This window comes from Palaemon carinicauda, chromosome 30 (assembly GCF_036898095.1).
Source record: "Palaemon carinicauda isolate YSFRI2023 chromosome 30, ASM3689809v2, whole genome shotgun sequence".
NCBI classification, from domain to species: domain Eukaryota; kingdom Metazoa; phylum Arthropoda; class Malacostraca; order Decapoda; family Palaemonidae; genus Palaemon; species Palaemon carinicauda.
Window position 1 is genome coordinate 39,170,892 of NC_090754.1, and position 18,848 is coordinate 39,189,739.

Genomic DNA, 18,848 nt, shown 5'->3' on the forward strand with positions numbered 1-18,848 from the left:
ATGATCAATACCCAAGCCCCTCCATCCAAGCTAGGAGCAGGGAGAACCAGACTGCTGATGGCTCAGCAGATAAACCTATAGGTTCCTGCAAACCCTGCATCCTTAGCTCACAAGGATGGTGAGATTGCAGCAACCAAAGGAACTTACAAGTTTGAGTAAGACTTGAACCCCAGTCTGATGATCACCAGTCCGGGACATTACCATATCGGCCACCACAACCCTCATTATGCGCTGGATCACTTTCTTAATTTAAAAAATGCTATATTTCAGTTACTCGATTTCTAGAGAATTCAATTCTCCTGTTTGTTTTGCAGAGCTTTTGCTCTCTTACTCACAGTGAGGAGTATAAGTTCTCCTCCTTTGTCACAAACTAGCACTCATCATTGCTCTATAGATTGAGGCTCTTACTAATGTTTTACAACAATACCCTTGTTAGTATTACATTAGTATTCTACTGCCTGGTATGATATTTTCCACACTTTGAAGAGCAAGTACTGTAGTATTACTGTCTTCCAAACTTTTTATCTTTAGATCACTCCTTATACAATGCACATAATTATAGCAATCATAGTAAAATGACAATTTCACAAACATGTGTTGTTCAATATATTAACTTGGGATGTATTGGTAGACTATGAAGAGACCTCCTTCTATGAACCCCTTTGCCATCTTCGGTGTTTCAAACTTCATTTTCGTAATGTGGGAATTATTTGGAATTTTTATCACATCATCCAATTTTACCCAATAATTTTTCCTTTCAATGGTTTCTTTAAGTTCTTCTCCATATTCTGCCATTGTTGCATCAAGATGTTTGGCTACAATATTTTTTTAAGTTCTATATCTGGGGGTCAATCACTTCAAACTGTTCATTTGCAAAAATAGTCTTGTTGTCCGTTTTCAAGATCTTATACGTCATCTTCGTCTACATGAACAAAAAATGCTGAGTTAGCATAGGTTACTTCTTGAACTCTGACCCTAATGTTGGCTATACACTCCCATAGCCTGAGACACCTTCTTGGCTCATTAAGAGTCACAGAACTGTGGCCTTGAATCTTAAGCTTCATGGTCTTCACTTTTTAAGTTCTGCCACAAAGAAGGGTGACACATTAACCTAGCTATGCTGGCACTGAAAGAGAGGTCAGAACAAGGCCAATGACCTAGTCAAGGAAAGCTTTAAAAAAAAACTAAAACAGGGCTCTATCCTTAAATACCACTGTACTAGGCAGCCATAGAAATATGTCCTACACATACGGGTGTTGGATACATCGTCGTCGTCGGCGCCCACTCGTGTCCGAGTATTGGGTTCTGTCGCTAGCCATCAGCCTCCTATCTATGAAAAGATGAAGAAGGGTGGAGGAAACGACAGAATGCCAGTAGCTGGGTATAATGTTTTGGGTGGTCGTGGCTTTGCAACGGCCACGCACACACACTTGGCCCACATCGTTTTCACCGCAGCTCAAGACATATGAGACAGGCGGCTTCTCCGATGTTGGTTGCATCGGGCTGCCGGGTTCTTGTTATGTCAAGGCCCGCCTGGGAAGCTCCGCCGTTGGGGTCTTGTTTGGTTTGATTTTGGAGTTTTCCTTCTCCTAGCCTTTGCCTATCTTAAAATAAAGGAGAAGGCCTATAGGATACATACTGCATGCACAACTCCATTGGTATCAAATAAACAAATTGTCTTCTATCTAGGCCTTCTGTTAAAAGTGCAATATAGGAGTATAAATTCTATTACAATATCTACCAAGAAAGTAACCAAAGAAAATAAATACATAGTATGAATAATATTACTGTTCTAAGACTTACCTTCTCGGACCAGTTGTAAGGTGTCTCCTTCAACAAATGAGAGCTCATCGGTATCATGGGCATCGTAGCTGTTGAAAAAAAAAATAGATATTATAAAATGGGGCCTGTACTCATCATCCTTTACATAGTTTGAAAGTATAAATATAATACTCTCCTTCTTGGAAATATATTCTGTTAGATATAAGCTTACAATACTGACTGAGCATATTCACTATACTGTATCCAGTTTGGTTTGTGATGCTAACTTCTCAAGTCCGACAGTTCTTTAAAAAAAAATTGTATACTATAAGTAGTTACTCTAAGGTCTTTGTGGCATTTAAATTTACGTCTTTTTAATATTTCTTATTAGTTTTCTCCGAGAGGTGCAAAGTTGTACGAGTACTTGACCCATACTCAAAAGTTACTCCTCTAGGATATGGAAATGAAGATTCTTGGTTGCAGGTTAGTGTGTTTAATAAATGATACAAAACACATTTAAGTACATACTTCCAAATCTACTACTTTCCAGACCAACTGTTCTTCATCTTTTTTCATCACATGTTCAAACCACCTCAATTTTTAGTTTTCAGCCTTTTTCCACGCCTCTTCGCAATATATTTCAGGGAACAAATTCTTAATACGCTTGGCACCTTATTATCTACAATTGAGATTATTCAACTCCCACCTACTAAATGGCTACCTGGTAATGTGGACAATTTTATTTTGAGAATTTTCTCTTTTTATTTTGAGGGGGCTGTTATAATGTTACAAATTCTGCATAGTATGTTCATGATAAACTCGACCCTTTGAGTTTTCTCAGGGTTTGGGATCTTAAGTTTTTCAACACTCGTTTTGAATTGTAAAACCCACAGGCATGGATATTTTACTGAAGATGAAAAATTAAAAATTGGAGAATAATCAAGGAAAATGAGAATGTCTGTAGAAAATTTATCAAAACCAATCAGTGTGAGTAAGGTCAATAAAAAATAAAAAAGGGGTCTAACATGAGACAGACATGTCTTGAAAGTTCTTTATTTCCTCTAGCAGTAGTATCTCAATGGGTGGTTGATGTCTTGGGCAACCTACAAACAAACTAAAAAAATAATGCCATCATGAGCTTCCAAAACAGTTACCTTTGTGCTCATTAGCTTAGTGGAATACACCCAAAACCTAGACCTTACCTTATAAGAATAGTCCGCAAAACTAGACTAACCTAAATCTTGCAATAAGAGACAGTTTTTACAGATTAAACCCATCTGGAAAAGTTCATCGTCGGGACAAAAGTGGTAGATCTTATGAAAGCTGCAAGAAAGGCTCCATCTCGCACTGATCTAACAACAAACTAGTATAAATATATGGAAATATGAAGACATATTGCCCAGACAAACCAATATATCATCACTTGGACTTGTGCTCTCATAGAACACTTAGTGATTAATATTAAATGAATATAAAATCTAAACTAACCTGATAGATATAGCCTTAGATTGCCGAGATATCTAAGGAAAGTCTTTCTTGACACCATACCTCTTTATATAAAAGTCAAGAGCAGAAACCATCAAACTAATCCTTAAACATATCTACCATGTCATGTCACCCCAGAGTTGAGTTAAATTTCTTGAACATCCCTCAGAACAGACATGAACATATATACAGTACAATACTTGGGTACCTCTCACTACTAAAAGGATGTACACACGCAAACTGGTAGCATAGTTATGGGTTCTATCCGCTAACTTTATATGAATACCATCAAGCATGGAGTCTTCTTGACCACATAAGCACTATGACATATACTCCTTACAATGAACAACTTCGTTCAAGTTTCAAGACATGTAGACAATGGCGACATTGTAAAACTTGGTGTTATTTGTCTTATGTATTACTGCAGTATATAGTAGTCTATTGAATGGGATGACGACAGTTTGTTGTCCATCCATCCATATACCAAGGCACTTCCCCCAATTTTGGGGGGTAGCCGACATTAACAAATGAAACAAAAACAAAAAGGGGACCTCTACTCTCTACGTTCCTCCAGTTTGTTGTACCTTGGGAAAAAATGATGAACCAAACACATGATCATCATAAACATTAAAGGGACATGAAGGCTTGGGCAAGGGTCACCCACATGGGAAAGGAATACCAATAACAGGTGAACTGCTACAGGGAACTGCCAAAAAGTAACTCAAGTAATTATCCTGAGTCTCACTTCAATGCCTATCCCAAAGCATGCTTCATCACAATGGGAGCACCTAAAACCTGTGTCTCAGTTTGAGATAAACCTTTGCTTTACTCACAAAAGGAGCAAGGATGGCAAGTGCCTGCTTTTGGATGTTAGCGTAAACCATAGGGCCACCGTCACAGTTGGAGATATGTTCATGTCAAATTTGCCTCAATGATTGTCACATGATGTGTATTAATACACATATCAAAATGGTAACCTTAAGCTCTTCCCAAGACCATGTGTATAGTAACTGTGGGGGTAAGATTCATCATTATATTTCTATTGTACTCAAACATCAAAATGTTAATTACTGTAATAAAATACCCTAATGCATCTCTCTTATCACCTAACAAAATCACAATGAAATTAAGATACTACCCCATGGATATCCTGTATTGAAATTCAAACAAAAAACACTCAGAAATATCCATAAGCATTTTCTGAAAGTTCAGGAACATGCTACCTGACAAGCATTCAGTCTCAGTCAACCATGTGGCCTAAACACATTGGGTGTGTTTCTTATTCAATTACATAAAAAATGGCATAGCTGTAATGAGTTAAGATTTTTAGTAATAAATCTATCCTGAAGAAATTTTTTTATACTTTAATTATAAGATATTTTGAGTATTGTTTTGTCTGATTTACAATCTATCGAAAGATTAAATTCTTATCACTGATCTCGATATTAATGTTTGGTACCGTCGTGCAGTTTAGTTCTTTGGGCATGTTGCATTAGATTTTTTAAAAATTTGACCATCCTTTGCACTCTATGTTCTTCCCAGACTGTACCATCCTGTACATAGTACTATGTATGCAGTGAATTATAACAGTCTTGCCTTCTCCATTATGAAGCTCAATACAACACAGTATTTTAGAAGTTTTAAGCCAGTTTTGACCTAATTCTGGTCACAGCTGGTAGTTCAACCAGTGGAACTTCAGAAGTTCACACTTGTTGCAAATGTTTTTGTGTTAAATTGGATGGCTTAAGTCTCATTTCACAGTTTATATAAGACCAACTTATTCTAACGTTGTTACCAATATTTTTTTCATTATTTACAATATATGTTTTATCCGTTATTTCTCTACTTCCTTTCTGCATTAGGCTGCTTTCCCTGTTGGACCCCTTGGGCTTGTAGAATCATGCTTTTCCAACTATGACTGTAGCTTGGCTAGTAGTCGTAGTAGTAATAATAATAATAATAATAATAATACTGTAACCGAATCTACTCGCTCCTTTCAACGTCCTTTTAAAATATGCTCCAAATCATCCCCTTGAAGAGGAGCAAGAAACTTACCATCTTTTAAAGTGGTTAATGCTATCGTACTTGTTGGAAACAGGTACATGCATTGAATAGCTAATTGGCAAGGTCTGTCCCAAAGAAAGAACAATTACAGTAGTACCTCAGTTTACGATTAACTTTGAATACGAGCAAATCAGTTTATGAGCACTGCATCAGTCTGCAAGCAAATATTTTAAGCCATGGTAATTTTTTGTGGACAAATATGAACGAGATTGGCACAAAATCAGTCGCACAGTGCCAAGCCACCCACGCAGTGTTCAGGGATTCTAAAGATTTTTACCTACATTTTCCTGACAATTCAAAAGGCAAAAATAGTCTACTTTAGATAGATTCCTTATCAAAATTTTACTGTGTAAAAAAAAAAAAAACAATAAGTGTCCCTAAAGCATAAATTAAGTGATTCAGTTAGTGATAGTGAATGTCATTCAAGAGGACTTCCAAAATTTAACCATAACTGCTCATGGTGAGGGAGACTCTCCTTCCGAGCAGTAATCTTCACCTCCATTATTTTTCTCAAAGGTAAAATGATTGTTACTTTGTCATTTATTTCATTTATGATATTAAGGGTTCTATACTGTTCAATAATTAACAATACACAGCCTTTAAAAAGGAGTGTATCTGTGTACTGTATCAGTGAATTTTCTATTTCTTATGGGAAAAATAGAATATGAGCTTTTTAGGTTGTAAGCTTGTCCCCAGAACTAATTAAATTCTTAAACCAAGGTACTCCAGTACTAGAAGCAAGCATATCTTTTGCATAGGTCCTAGCATAGCCTGATCAGCAGGGCAATAAATGAAATTCAAATATAAAGTTTTAGTCAGTGAAGCAGCAACCAAAAATTTCACCACATAATATGCATAAAAGAAACGCACAAACTTCATCCAGCCAAGAATCCTAAAAATGCAATTGATTATTTCCCAAATAACCCCAACCTATGGAAGTGCAATATTTGCTTGAAACAAGTCAACTATCCAAATCCTTCAGGTAGACTCTGAACACACAAAAATCATGTACGTTTTTAAACCACCACCAACACCCTTTGCGTGGCATTAAATGGACCAGCCTGACAATAGAGCAGTCCTTATTGTAGGGGACTTCAACAGCCACAATACCATCTGGGGCTATGACCATAATGGAGAGGCGGTGGAGTGGGCCATAACACTTGGAAAAGAGGGTACAAAACAGACCTGGCATTTGTCTCCTCCAAGCACCACCAAAACTTTGCAAAGACCATATCTAATTCAATTCCTAAATCTCAACAATGGACAATGACCATCAATATAAAGCCTGTCATCAGACCTAGAAAGACCAATCACAAAACTCCCAGATTTAACTACTATACTGCAAAGCAAAATAAGAAGATTACTCAAGTAATGTAGAAGCAGAGATATCAATCATCCCTCCTGACCCTCAACAGTATGAGGAAAGGAAATAAAATAACAGATATAATAGTGTGCCTGAGTGTACCCTCAAGCAAGCGAACTCATTAACTCATAACAGTGGAAAACTATGGTACAGAAGCTATGGAACTACCATACAACAGAGAACAACAGTTTGTTTTTGGAATGATTGCTTACTAGAAGAGCTTCTTACTATAGCAAACGAGTCTCTTCTACACCTACCAAGAGAAAAGTAGCCACTGAACAATTACAATACAGTAGTTAACCCCATGAGTGAAGAATAATTTTTCAGTTATCTTCGTGTTGGCAGATGTATGAGGAAAGAGGAGAATGCATACAGAATAGATCAGACTATTCGGTGCATATGTAGGCAAAGGAAAACTGAACTGTAACCAGAGGGGGATCCAATGTAGTACTATTTAGCGAGTCAAAGGACCTAATAACTTTCTAGCAGTAGTATCTTAAAGAATGAATAGCATATGGATTTCAGGAAGTCTCACTGAATTCATTCAGATTCTGTCAGTGAAAAAACACACAGTATAATTTCAACCTTATCCTATTTTGATGTTTTAGTCCCTGTATTCATCTTGAAAACAATCTACTGTGTCCTGGGGAAAGGAAATACTTGTATTTACAAATTTGGATTGCCAGGTATAAAGATCACAGGGAACAGATGAGAAAGTTAAAATGTTATACCTATGGGTCGAAGGGATAATGGGAATATCATCAAAGTACTAGCTTCAATATACCAAAACATACACAAAATAAGAATCAAATCCCTGCATAGACCATTATATCCAAATAAGTTTTCTATGCTCATCACAATAATGGATAAATAGAATCTTACCTTTTATCAGGGCTAGATTGAAAATTCCTTTTTTTACTCTTCACACTGGAGCAGTAATACCACTAAATCCAATTTGCAAGATTAAACTTACCTATAAAGAGCTCTCACTTGAGGTATTCTAGGCTTTGGTCTGTTGATATCTGGCCTAGTTGGCAGAGGAGGTCCATTTCTGGAACGCAAGGTTCCTGGTGTTATTGTTGGTGTATCAGCTGGAGGAGGTTCTGATGGAGGTGGGGGAGGGTTGCTCACTGGTAGTCTGAACTGTGGGCCAGAAGGACTTTTAGTAATCTTATGTACACCAGTTGGAGCCATTCCAGGCAATCTTGGCGGCTCTATTCTGGGTCGTCCCATATCTGGGGTTCGAGATCCGGTTGAATAGCTATGTCCAGTATTAATGAGAGCTGGTCTGGGTCCAGATGGTGAAGGACCAGGATAGGGCGGCCTCTGGTCTCTGTTCAACATTCTTGGCGCATGTCCATTACTATGACTTTTAGCCATACTAGGTCCCTTTTTATTTGCTAGCATCCGGATATCTGGTGTTATAACTCTCTGTAATCCAGGTTCTGAAAGACAAATAACACTTTTAATTACACTATATCCAAACTGTGTATTTTTGGTTTTTGGAAAACCATTTTAAAACATGGTCTCAATTCCTTCAAAATAATTTGTATATATACATATTCATACTTATTTCTACATATGCATAGCCTTGAACCTTGATCATAGAAGACTTTGGAGGTTTATATTAGAACTTCAAACAATTAACCTTTTCTTGCTCTATATGGATAACCAGTAGTTCATGTATTTTTTTTTAAACTTAATGTGTGTTCAGGTAGAGCAAGCAGTGTGACCTTGCACTCCATTAAGAATGCTTGTCCCAGTTTCAATAAAAACTTTTTTGTGGTGTTTTTAATTCCCTCTATTAAAACGGCCATGCTGTGTTGAACAAACACAAACATCACAAGATACTCATGAGGGACCTACTTTGGATAAAACTTTGTAAATAGATGTATGTGCCTTGGCATTCCCTACAGTAAGCAACAGCTGCATGATTTCCCATACATATTCTAGGACAGGGAAGGGCCTGCTTCTGAGTACGACATATTTTTGAGACCGTTTGCAATTACTATAATTTCTTACACACGTTCCATTGGGTAATGTTCCACGGTTACTCTAAGGATTGTTGTGTTCATACCATGTAATGCTAATATTGAGTAGTAATGTTTAGTTAAGATATAGTCAAATTGATGTACCTTGCCTCTCTCTTTGATTCTGCAACTCTGGGTCTACAAGCAGTTAAAACATTTCTGAATCCTAATACCCTGTCTGCTTTTATATAAGGTACAGTACAGTGAAGGTACAGTTTTCCTTATTTAAGATTACTGTCTGCACATTTTCTCCTTCACATTCCCATTCTTGTACTTATCAAAAGATTGACTACAAACTATTAAAGATCTTTTTTCTTTAACAACTGAATTCAAATTTTTGCTCTTACTCCATGACAAGGGAACAATTTCAGGACTTAATTTCAATGTTGAAAGGTAATACCTATCAGCAATTAATAAACTTGTATTTAGTTTTGAGTAGTTGCTTTTACAGATACACGACTTCTTACAGTATATATTAATACACAGTACAGGAATTAAAAAAAAAATAATGTCATCAGTATTTTAACTCCTTTTAAGGGAATCAATTTAATTAGCAATAGAGAGACTTGCACAGTAATATAATGTGAGGAATCACATAGGCTGATAAATTCACTCATTCCCAAGCTCTTACACTTATTTATTAACATCTAAACTAAGGAGTATCAAATTGAGTTACTCTAAACAAATTTTAAAACAAACTATACAAATAAAAAATAAAATAAATATCATCAATGTAATTCTACATAAACAAATACATATATCACTCTCTCTCTCACACACTTACACTCTCTCTCATGTGAAGATAACCCATGGTAGCACCTCACCCTTCCTGGGTCCTTTACCTCCGGCCAATCCACGTAAGCCAAACAAAGAGGGTCATCTCACCATTTGACCAGTTCCAGCTGGTTGTGAATTGGCAGAAGGAAAATCAAGTTTAGGTCAGATATACTGTGCCACTTTAAGACACAAATAGAGATCCTTAATTTTCAACAGCCTTGGTGAAAAATAAATTAACTTCAAGACACGCCATGGTCCCTAGGAGCCTCATCCACAAATGAAACGATGGATGCTTTCATGCTTGAACCTCTCCAACAAACACAGGAAGGATTGAACCATCTTTACCAACAGAAAAGCCCCAAAATTAACTGAGGCTATGATCATTCCCAAATATAGAATCCTGAGATGACATCTAAAATGATTTTTTCATACTGATAGGATTCCACATCAATCTGAGAAACTGCAAATCTGCGAATCTCCTCTTCTAGGGATATGTTTAAAATCAGCCAGTCATTCAGGTACACTGTAATAGGACACTTGTGCCCATTAGATGCAGCCTTGGTGAAGACATGAAGAGCTGTCCTGAGATCAAAACACAGGTATTTGGACTGATGAACTTTCAAACCAATCATAAACTGAAGGATGAATGGGAATGTGAGTACTGTATAGCCATCCATCGAGTCTATCAAAAACATCCAATGTCCTTTTCTTACAGCCCCAAGGAACGTAAACAGTCTCTCCATTAAAAACTTGGTGAGAATGGTAAATATGTTTAGAATAAAGACATAGAACTGGCCTCCAAGACTCAGATGCATTGCGCACTAAAACCAAGCAATGGTAACTGAGGCAATATAGGAGGATATAGAGAAAGTGCAGCTAAGGGCTGAATGAATGCTGCAAAGGCCCTTCAGTAGCCAGGAAAAGGCTTTCACAAACCTTATAAAAGTGGGCTATCATGCCCTCTACCAGGATTTCATGGACTGGACCATTATTGAGTTCTCCTAGAAGATCAATGAGTCATACTTTAACACTTGCCCATGTGAATCTCAGCTGAATATAAAAATAGAGGTACTGTAATAAATTTTATTATTAAATTTCCATTTTTTCTTGTGTTATGCATAGTTATTTTACTGTATCTCCTGCATTATATATTGTTATTTTAGGGGCAAATTTTCATAAATCCAATACTGTGTATCTTAATATAATGTAAATCATCACTTTAACCCTTTTACCCCCAGGCTCTTTGGAAATTTCCAACCCTTAACGCCCAGGGGGTTATTTTTTTCCCAGCACATTTTGCAGTGTATCTTTTTCAAATTGCTCTAACAGCCTTAATTTTTGTCTTTGAGAGGTCAGGTTGGTCTCATTCTCTCGGAAAATGCCTGAATTTTCTCAAAAAATTATCAAAAATATGAAAAAAAAATTTTTATAGCATTTTTTTGCAAGGACGTACCGGTACGTCCATGGGGGTAAAGGGATGGGTTTTGTGAAACGTACCAGTACGTCCTTTGGGGGTAAAAGGGTTAAGAGTCAAAACAATACTTTTAAAAAATCTTTCATGATTAAGAGAAGTCTACTTTGAGGTGGTGTTTCAATTCTTATTTCAATTGTCCAGCAATAGACTCGCATCATAAATGATTGGACAAAAACTTGGAGGTACTGAACGGTACTGTTTATTTAATTCCTTACCCATGATCTGGACATCATTCTCTAGCACTGTTATTCAATTACCTCAATGTGCATGCTGTATGAGATTTGTCTACAATTAAGGCCATCTTTCGCATTCAGACTTTCCCAGACTAGAATTCAATATGCAGATAATTTCACGTCTTGCCTTTTATCTTGCGAGGTTCATCACTATCAAGTCTTCTAGAATTTTCATTCTGACTGTGACTTCAACATGGAATAATCTTTCTAATCATAATCAGTCTAATCTCCTTTTAAACAAAGATAATATATCTTAGATTTCTTACTACAAAAAAGGTGACAAGAGTTCAAGGTCCCTAATGTTATCCTTCTATGATATATCTAAAGAGCCTTCACATAAAATTCTATACAATTTTAGCACATACAGTAAGTGTTATCACACAAGAAATTTCATATAATTACTAAACTCTTTTTCATCTAAATCATACTTTTGCTTTAATAAAAGAGGCAGATCAAACTTGAGGTAAATTTAGAACAATTATAATCAAAATAGCCTCTCTATTTTTCTACAGTATGTCATGCAAGGCAGACTGTAAGTGGTATTTATCTACAGCGGCTTTCAACAAAAAAAAGAGAGGTACCATATTCTATTTTCAGCCTGACAGAAGCAATCCTTTATTCTTACCAAGAAAATGTTATTCCTTACCAAACCCCAAAGCCCATCTTCTCTCATTTAACGTACCAATTACCAGATATAAGAGGCACTTACTAAGACATAGGCTTCACTTTAATTATGTTTGACATATTAAAAAAAATTCTCTATGGGTTTTGTTTCTTTACCTTTCGACTATCCATAAAAACAAAGCTTAACATAATTAAAAGAAACAATGTTCTAATGTACCTGGCAAATTATTATCATTAGGTATTCCAAAGAAAACTTAACTACAGTATAATCTTCAGCATGTACATGACTAAAGGTAAGGTGGTCATTTATTATAAGGTAATTTAGTCACTTTTATTTGATCAAACTCAAAATTAATTTATCTAAATGAAATAGAATACTTTTTAAAAATTGTAATATCTTTGGAAAACATTGAAGAAGAATCTTCCAATATAAGTACTTAGATGCTTGCATACTGCAAAAGTGTAAAACTATTTTCTGGGCTCTGACCTGTGCCGCCCAGTGAAATGATGCTAAAGGAGCATTTCACTGGGCGGCACAGGTCTCTCGCCCAGAAATAGATTTTTCCTTCGTCAAAATCCCTTTTCTGGGCTCTGACCTGTGCCGCCCAGTGAAATGCTCCTTTAGCATCATTTCTAAGGTATATAACTGCTAAATAATACCAGAAATAGAATAGAATACTTTTTAAAAATTGTAATATCCTTGGAAAACATTGAAGAAGAATCTTCCAATATAAGTACTTAGAGGCTTGCATGCTGCAAAAGTGTAAAATTATTCATTAAGTCAACAATTGGTATCACAACAATGGAAATTCTATTTGAAAAATTAAGCACACCAAACTAATTCTATGCACATACTGTATAACTCACCAGAAGAAGAGGGTAATCCATGGCCAATCCTAACTGTTAGACATGATCCCGATGATGAAAAAGTAGGTTCAGATGTGTTGCCTTCAACAAACATAACCTTTTTAACACCACCACCACCCCATCCTGTTTTTCTGACTCTGTACTCAAAGCTGTAAATAAAAATAAAATATTGTTATACTAGCAATGAATTTTACAATAAAAAACTATTAAATTAGTTGACTTTAGTCTAAAATACATCACATTTTCTGCATAAATTACCCCAGACTTCATAAGAGTTTATAATCCCAGCTATCATCCTTAAACTATTGTAAAGATACTAAACCACCAGATCAAAAAATACATGCTTTTCATGATACAAAACACTTTTTCTAAACTCTCACCTACTATTTATAATTTTTTTTTTGGGGGGGAGGGCCTTGAAATGGTGACCATTCACATCATAAAATTCAAAATAAACACACCTGACCAAACTGGATTAACCTGATCTGGTAAATGCTCTAAACCATATACCCATATGTGGGTATGGGAGAACGTTCCCTAATGATTAATGGAGTTTTATGTTGGGGAAAAAAAAAATTGTTGCTAAAAATAACTTTTTCGATGCAACCTATTAATAGCAAGTTTCACAAATAACTGTTGCACCTGGGCAGATGAAAGAAATGCTACTTTAGAAAGAGAAGTCCTATTATCGTTTTAAAAAATTCCATCGAGAATTTGGTGTGGCCGGAGGACCCGTGTTCATGTTTCTGGTGAAGCAGATTGTAAAACACTACAGATATGGCCAAGTCTCTCTGAATTCTTACAAGGTTTGTAAAAAAGCCTAATGGAGAAGTAAAGGATATATGTCTACCACAATGTGACCATCAGTCACAAGAAAAGGTAGCGTAAGAGTTAGTACCTACTGAAGAGTTGGGAAAAACAGCCTATGCCTCACAGCAGTCTATATATTCTTAGAGGCACCATATAGAGTAAAGGAAAAACATTGAAGGGAAATTTGTAAATAATGCATATCAACCTGCCACTTGCAGAACTTGATCCATTGCAACCACTGACTTCAGGTAAAACTGGGTATAAGTAGAATTGACCGATGAGAGACATTATTACAAGCCACCAATGTGAATACTGCATGGTCTGTATACCTTCACTCTCACCTAAAATATGTCCTGTTTGGGAGGACCCATGTAGGTCTTAATAATTTTTTGCCAAAGTCACAAAGGTAGTGCTTATGGAGACAGGTTTTTCTCTGGTATATATTCAAGAAAAGTCTGGGGAGAGCTTAATACTGTATGTTTTATTCCTTTGTAGATGAATAATAATAAAAGTCTATCAAGCTCAGGATCCACTCCTGTTATATAGCCAAAAGAGGGATGATAAGATTCCTGCAGACTTAGCAGGCAGACCTGAGTTTCTCCACTTTGACAGATATAGTTGATGGTGGAAAGGCATATACTTGTAGTAGTCTCACTTTTGGAGCAAAGCATGTCCCATGCTCTCGAATTGCTTGCTAACAGGTCTACTATTGGGGTTCTCCACTTTCATTATAAGGCCTTCCACATATTCATATCAATAGACCACTGAAAACAGAAGAAAATTTCTTTTTTTGTCTTAAGGAGTCCACAATGATTGCCTTCCAGGCGCTAGGCAAACATTTATGCGATTGTCATTCTGTTTTCCCTTAACCCACCTGTAGATTTTGACTGCTATTTTGGACATCCATGGTAAAAATGCTTTGACCCTACAAGTTAAGTTAAAATGCCTGGTCCTAACATTTTTTGTAAGCAATTACTCTCCACTCCAGACCCTATCCACTTGCAAGCCCACCAGATAGGCCTCTCAGCTCTGGAAGCATCTGTGATTAATTGGATCTCTAGAAGAGTCCTGTCATAAGAGGATGTCTGTCCTTACTTACTTCTGATATCACTATTGAGAAACTGACCTGTATTACAAAAGCTTTTAAGTTCCTCGTCAACTGGAGGAGAAAGTAACAAATCATGAACCTGATGAACAGCTGCTCCATGAAGACCAAATATCTTATCACCCCTTACCATTTCAGCAGGGGGAGGCGGAGAACCTAGAGAATGTGGCAAGGGTGGACTAAGCCTAAAAAATCTGCCTGCAAGGGCTTCACTCCCCCCCTCTAATGTGACTACATCCCATACATGTGGCCCGGGTTGATGTCGTCAACTTTGACTTGATCTTGTTAATCTTTAGGCCTAGTTGATGACAAAGATCAGACATAGTTAACTAGTCTCTGATCAATTCCTGGAATGAGGACAACAGGATCAATCAGTTATCCAGGTAACAAAGCAAGCAAATACCCAGTTGTGTGACCTGATGGCCACCACACTAAGATCTCCTTATCTTGCAGGTCCGGAGGAAGACGGTAAATGGTATAAAAATTTTCTTTGGGGATTCTTCTTTTTGGTGGTCACATCCTCTAAGTCTGTTTAGCCTCCTTGGGGATTTCTACTTGTTTAACCGTTTGCTTTGTTAAACAAATCACTAGGATCAGTACTCCCGTAATAAAAATTCTGGTCTTGGGATCTCTTTCCTTCATCCTAAGAGGCTCTCCTTAGAATGGGATGTCCTATACCTTCCATTTTCCTTTTATATTTCCACCAGGAGATTCTTTTAGACAGGGTGACCTTTGGAGAAGGAAGGGCAGTCATCTTGGGAGAAAGAAAGGCATTGGTAACTTTTGCAGGTTTTCATGAGAGGGGCAATCACTTAAGGGACTAAGACCTGGGAACAGGAAGGAACAGGCATGAATGTGGTCACTACCATTGACGTGGAAGCCAAAGGGACTGGAAATCCAGTCTTGAGGGACAATATTGCGCTGGTCTCATATTGCACAGCCAAAGACTGAACTTGAAGGGTAGCTCCCACTTCTATGAAGTCTGTGGGAAGGTAACTGGGTGCAGGAGAAGTAGAAGAGGAAGTGCTGCCCACATAAGTGGGTTTGTTATGACAGGTTGAGGTCATAGGAGTGCTGGACACAGTCTTACAGATATTAGACTCCCCCAGGGGACTACAAAAAAAAGAAAGAAGAGATAGCCTGCTCCAACAAATACAGAAGCCTGTGCATATGAGGATTTCTCTCATTCAAGGAAGGCAAGGTAGCAGACACACAAGATGAGGCTCCATGAAAGTCAAGTGAAGAAGAATGCTCACCACTCTAACAACAACATTTCACCCTCAGAGCTCAAAGGGCTAGCCTCCTTGTGCTATTCCAATTACCCACCCTTCACTTATAGAGGATGGGGAATTTCCTTCTCATTGGGACTGTAGAATAAGCATTTCTTGATAGAAGGCGTAAAAAGAGAGCTGATTCAAATCATCTAAGGCTATTTCAAGTGTTTGGGGTTATATACTACCAATTGTACAAACTTGAACAATTGACCATATTCAAATATTAATTCGTAACACAACTGATAGGACCTCACATGTTCCCTTACCACAAAGGGAACAGCAGGTGGGGCTTTTGTCGAAGGAGGGCAAATACATTACAAGCCTTGCCAGGTAAACCCTTGCAAATACAAGTATCTCGGAACAACTGTCACCAACAGTCTTGGGCTTAGAAAAATGTTATTTTGATAATAAAATAAATTTTTGAATATACTTACCCGGTGATTATAATAGCTGCAGCTCTGCTGCTCGACAGAAAACTCTACGGAAAAAATCCGCCAGCGATCGCTATGCAGGTAGGGGGTGTACTTCAACAGCGCCATCTGTCGTCCAAGTACCCAGTACTCATTGTAAACAAAGAACTCAATTTTCTCCTCGGTCCACTGCGTCTCTATTGGAGAGGAAGGGAGGGTCCTTTAATTTATAATCACCGGGTAAGTATATTCAAAAATTTATTTTATTATCAAAATAACATTTTTCAATATTTAACTTAGCCAGTGATTATAATAGCTGATTCACACCCAGGGGGGTGGGTAGAGACCAGCAATATATGTTTACATTATTATGAGCTAAGGATTTTTTATTTCATTTTAGAAGTTATCAAAATAACAAAAATAAAATAAATAGGTACCTGGTAAGGAAGTCGACTTGAACAATTACTCTGCCTTTTTAAGTACGTCTTCCTTACGGAGCCTCGCGATCCTCTTAGGATGCTGAGCGACCCCTAGGATCTGAAGTATGAAGGGTTGCAACCCATACCACAGGACCTCATCAAAACCTCTAATCTAGGCGCTTCTCAAGAAAAGAATTTGACCACCCGCCAAATCAACCAGGATGCGAAAGGCTTCTTAGCCTTCCGGACAACCCAAAAACAACAATAAAAAACATTTCAAGAGAAAGATTAAAAAGGTTATGGAATTAGGGGATTGTAGTGGTTGAGCCCTCACCCACTACTGCACTCGCTGCTACGAATGGTCCCAGAGTGTAGCAGTTCTCGTAAAGAGACTGGACATCCTTAAGATAAAAAGACACGAACACTGACTTGCTTCTCCAATAGGTTGCGTCCATTATACTTCGCAGAGATCTATTTTGTTTAAAGGCCACTGAAGTTGCGACAGCTCTAACTTCATGTGTCCTTACCTTCAGCAAAGCTTGGTCTTCCTCACTCAGATGTGAATGAGCTTCTCGTATTAACAGTCTGATAAAATAGGATAAAGCATTCTTTGACATAGGCAAAGATGGTTTCTTAACTGAACACCATAAAGCTTCTGACTGTCCTCGTAAAGGTTTAGTTCGTCTTAAATAGAACTTAAGAGCTCTCACAGGGCATAAGACTCTTTCTAGTTCATTTCCAACCATATTTGATAGGCTTGGAATATCGAACGATTTCGGCCAAGGACGAGAAGGTAGCTCGTTTTTGGCTAGAAAACCAAGTTGTAGAGAACATGTAGCCGTTTCAGATGAAAATCCGATGTTCCTGCTGAAGGCGTGAATCTCACCGACTCTTTTAGCTGTGGCTAAGCAAACCAGGAAAAGAGTCTTTAAAGTGAGATCTTTAAAGGAGGCTGATTGTAGCGGCTCGAACCTTTCTGACATGAGGAATCTTAGTACCACGTCTAAATTCCAACCAGGTGTAGCCAAACGACGCTCCTTCGTGGTCTCAAAAGACTTAAGGAGGTCCTGTACATCTTTATTGTTGGAAAGATCTAAGCCTCTGTGACGGAAGACTGATGCCAACATGCTTCTGTAACCCTTGATAGTGGGAGCTGAAAGAGATCGTTCATTCCTCAGGTATAAAAGGAAGTCAGCTATTTGAGTTACAGAGGTACTGGTCGAGGATACAGATACTGACTTGCACCAGTTTCGGAAGACTTCCCACTTCGATTGGTAGACTCTAAGGGTGGATGTCCTCCTTGCTCTAGCAATTGCCCTGGCTGCCTCCTTCGAAAAGCCTCTAGCTCTCGAGAGTCTTTCGATAGTCTGAAGGCAGTCAGACGAAGAGCGTGGAGGCCTTGGTGTACCTTCTTTACATGTGGCTGACGTAGAAGGTCCACCCTTAGAGGAAGCGTTCTGGGAACGTCCACTAGCCATCGAAGTACCTCGGTGAACCATTCTCTCGCGGGCCAGAGGGGAGCAACTAACGTCAACCTTGTCCCTTCGTGAGAGGCGAACTTCTGCAGTACCTTGTTGACAATCTTGAACGGGGGGAATGCATATTGGTCTAGATGTGACCAATCTAGGAGAAAGGCATCTATATGAACTGCTGCTGGGTCCGGGATTGGTGAGCAATATATTGGGAGCCTCTTGGTCATCGAGGTTGCGAAGAGATCTATGGTTGGCTGGCCCCATGTGGCCCAAAGTCTCTTGCACACATCCTTGTGTAGGGTCCATTCTGTTGGAATGATTTGTCCCTTTCGACTGAGGCAATCTGCCATGACATTCAAGCTGCCTTGGATGAACCTCGTTACTAGCGAAATGTTTAGACCTTTTGACCAGGTGAGGAGGTCCCTTGCAATCTTGTACAACGTCATAGAGTGGGTCCCTCCTTGCTTGGAGATGTACGCCAAAGCCGTGGTGTTGTCCGAGTTCACCTCCACCACTTTGCCTTGAAGGAGGGACTTGAAGCTTTTCAAGGCCAGATGAACTGCCAGTAGCTCCTTGCAGTTGATATGCATTGTCCTTTGACTCGAGTTCCAAGTTCCCGAGCATTCCCGACCGTCTAATGTCGCGCCCCAGCCTGTGTCCGATGCGTCCAAGAAGAGAAC

At 38.2% G+C, this 18,848-nt stretch overlaps 2 protein-coding genes across 6 annotated transcripts in view; one reads left to right on the top strand and one right to left on the bottom strand.

Annotated features, from left to right (window-relative positions):
- LOC137623034 (unconventional myosin-Ie-like) overlaps positions 1–18,848 on the top strand; it is a 321,574-nt gene that overhangs the window by 190,362 nt on the left and 112,364 nt on the right. The gene's annotated exons all lie outside the window — the stretch shown is intronic.
- LOC137623033 (unconventional myosin-Ie-like) overlaps positions 1–18,848 on the bottom strand; it is a 57,774-nt gene that overhangs the window by 899 nt on the left and 38,027 nt on the right. Inside the window, exons 17-19 of the mRNA XM_068353658.1 lie at positions 12,679–12,827; positions 7,647–8,118; positions 1,804–1,871 (exon numbers count right to left, since the gene is read on the bottom strand). Of these exons, the coding sequence (XP_068209759.1) occupies positions 1,804–1,871; positions 7,647–8,118; positions 12,679–12,827 (689 nt within the window). The remainder of the gene's footprint in view (positions 1–1,803; positions 1,872–7,646; positions 8,119–12,678; positions 12,828–18,848) is intronic.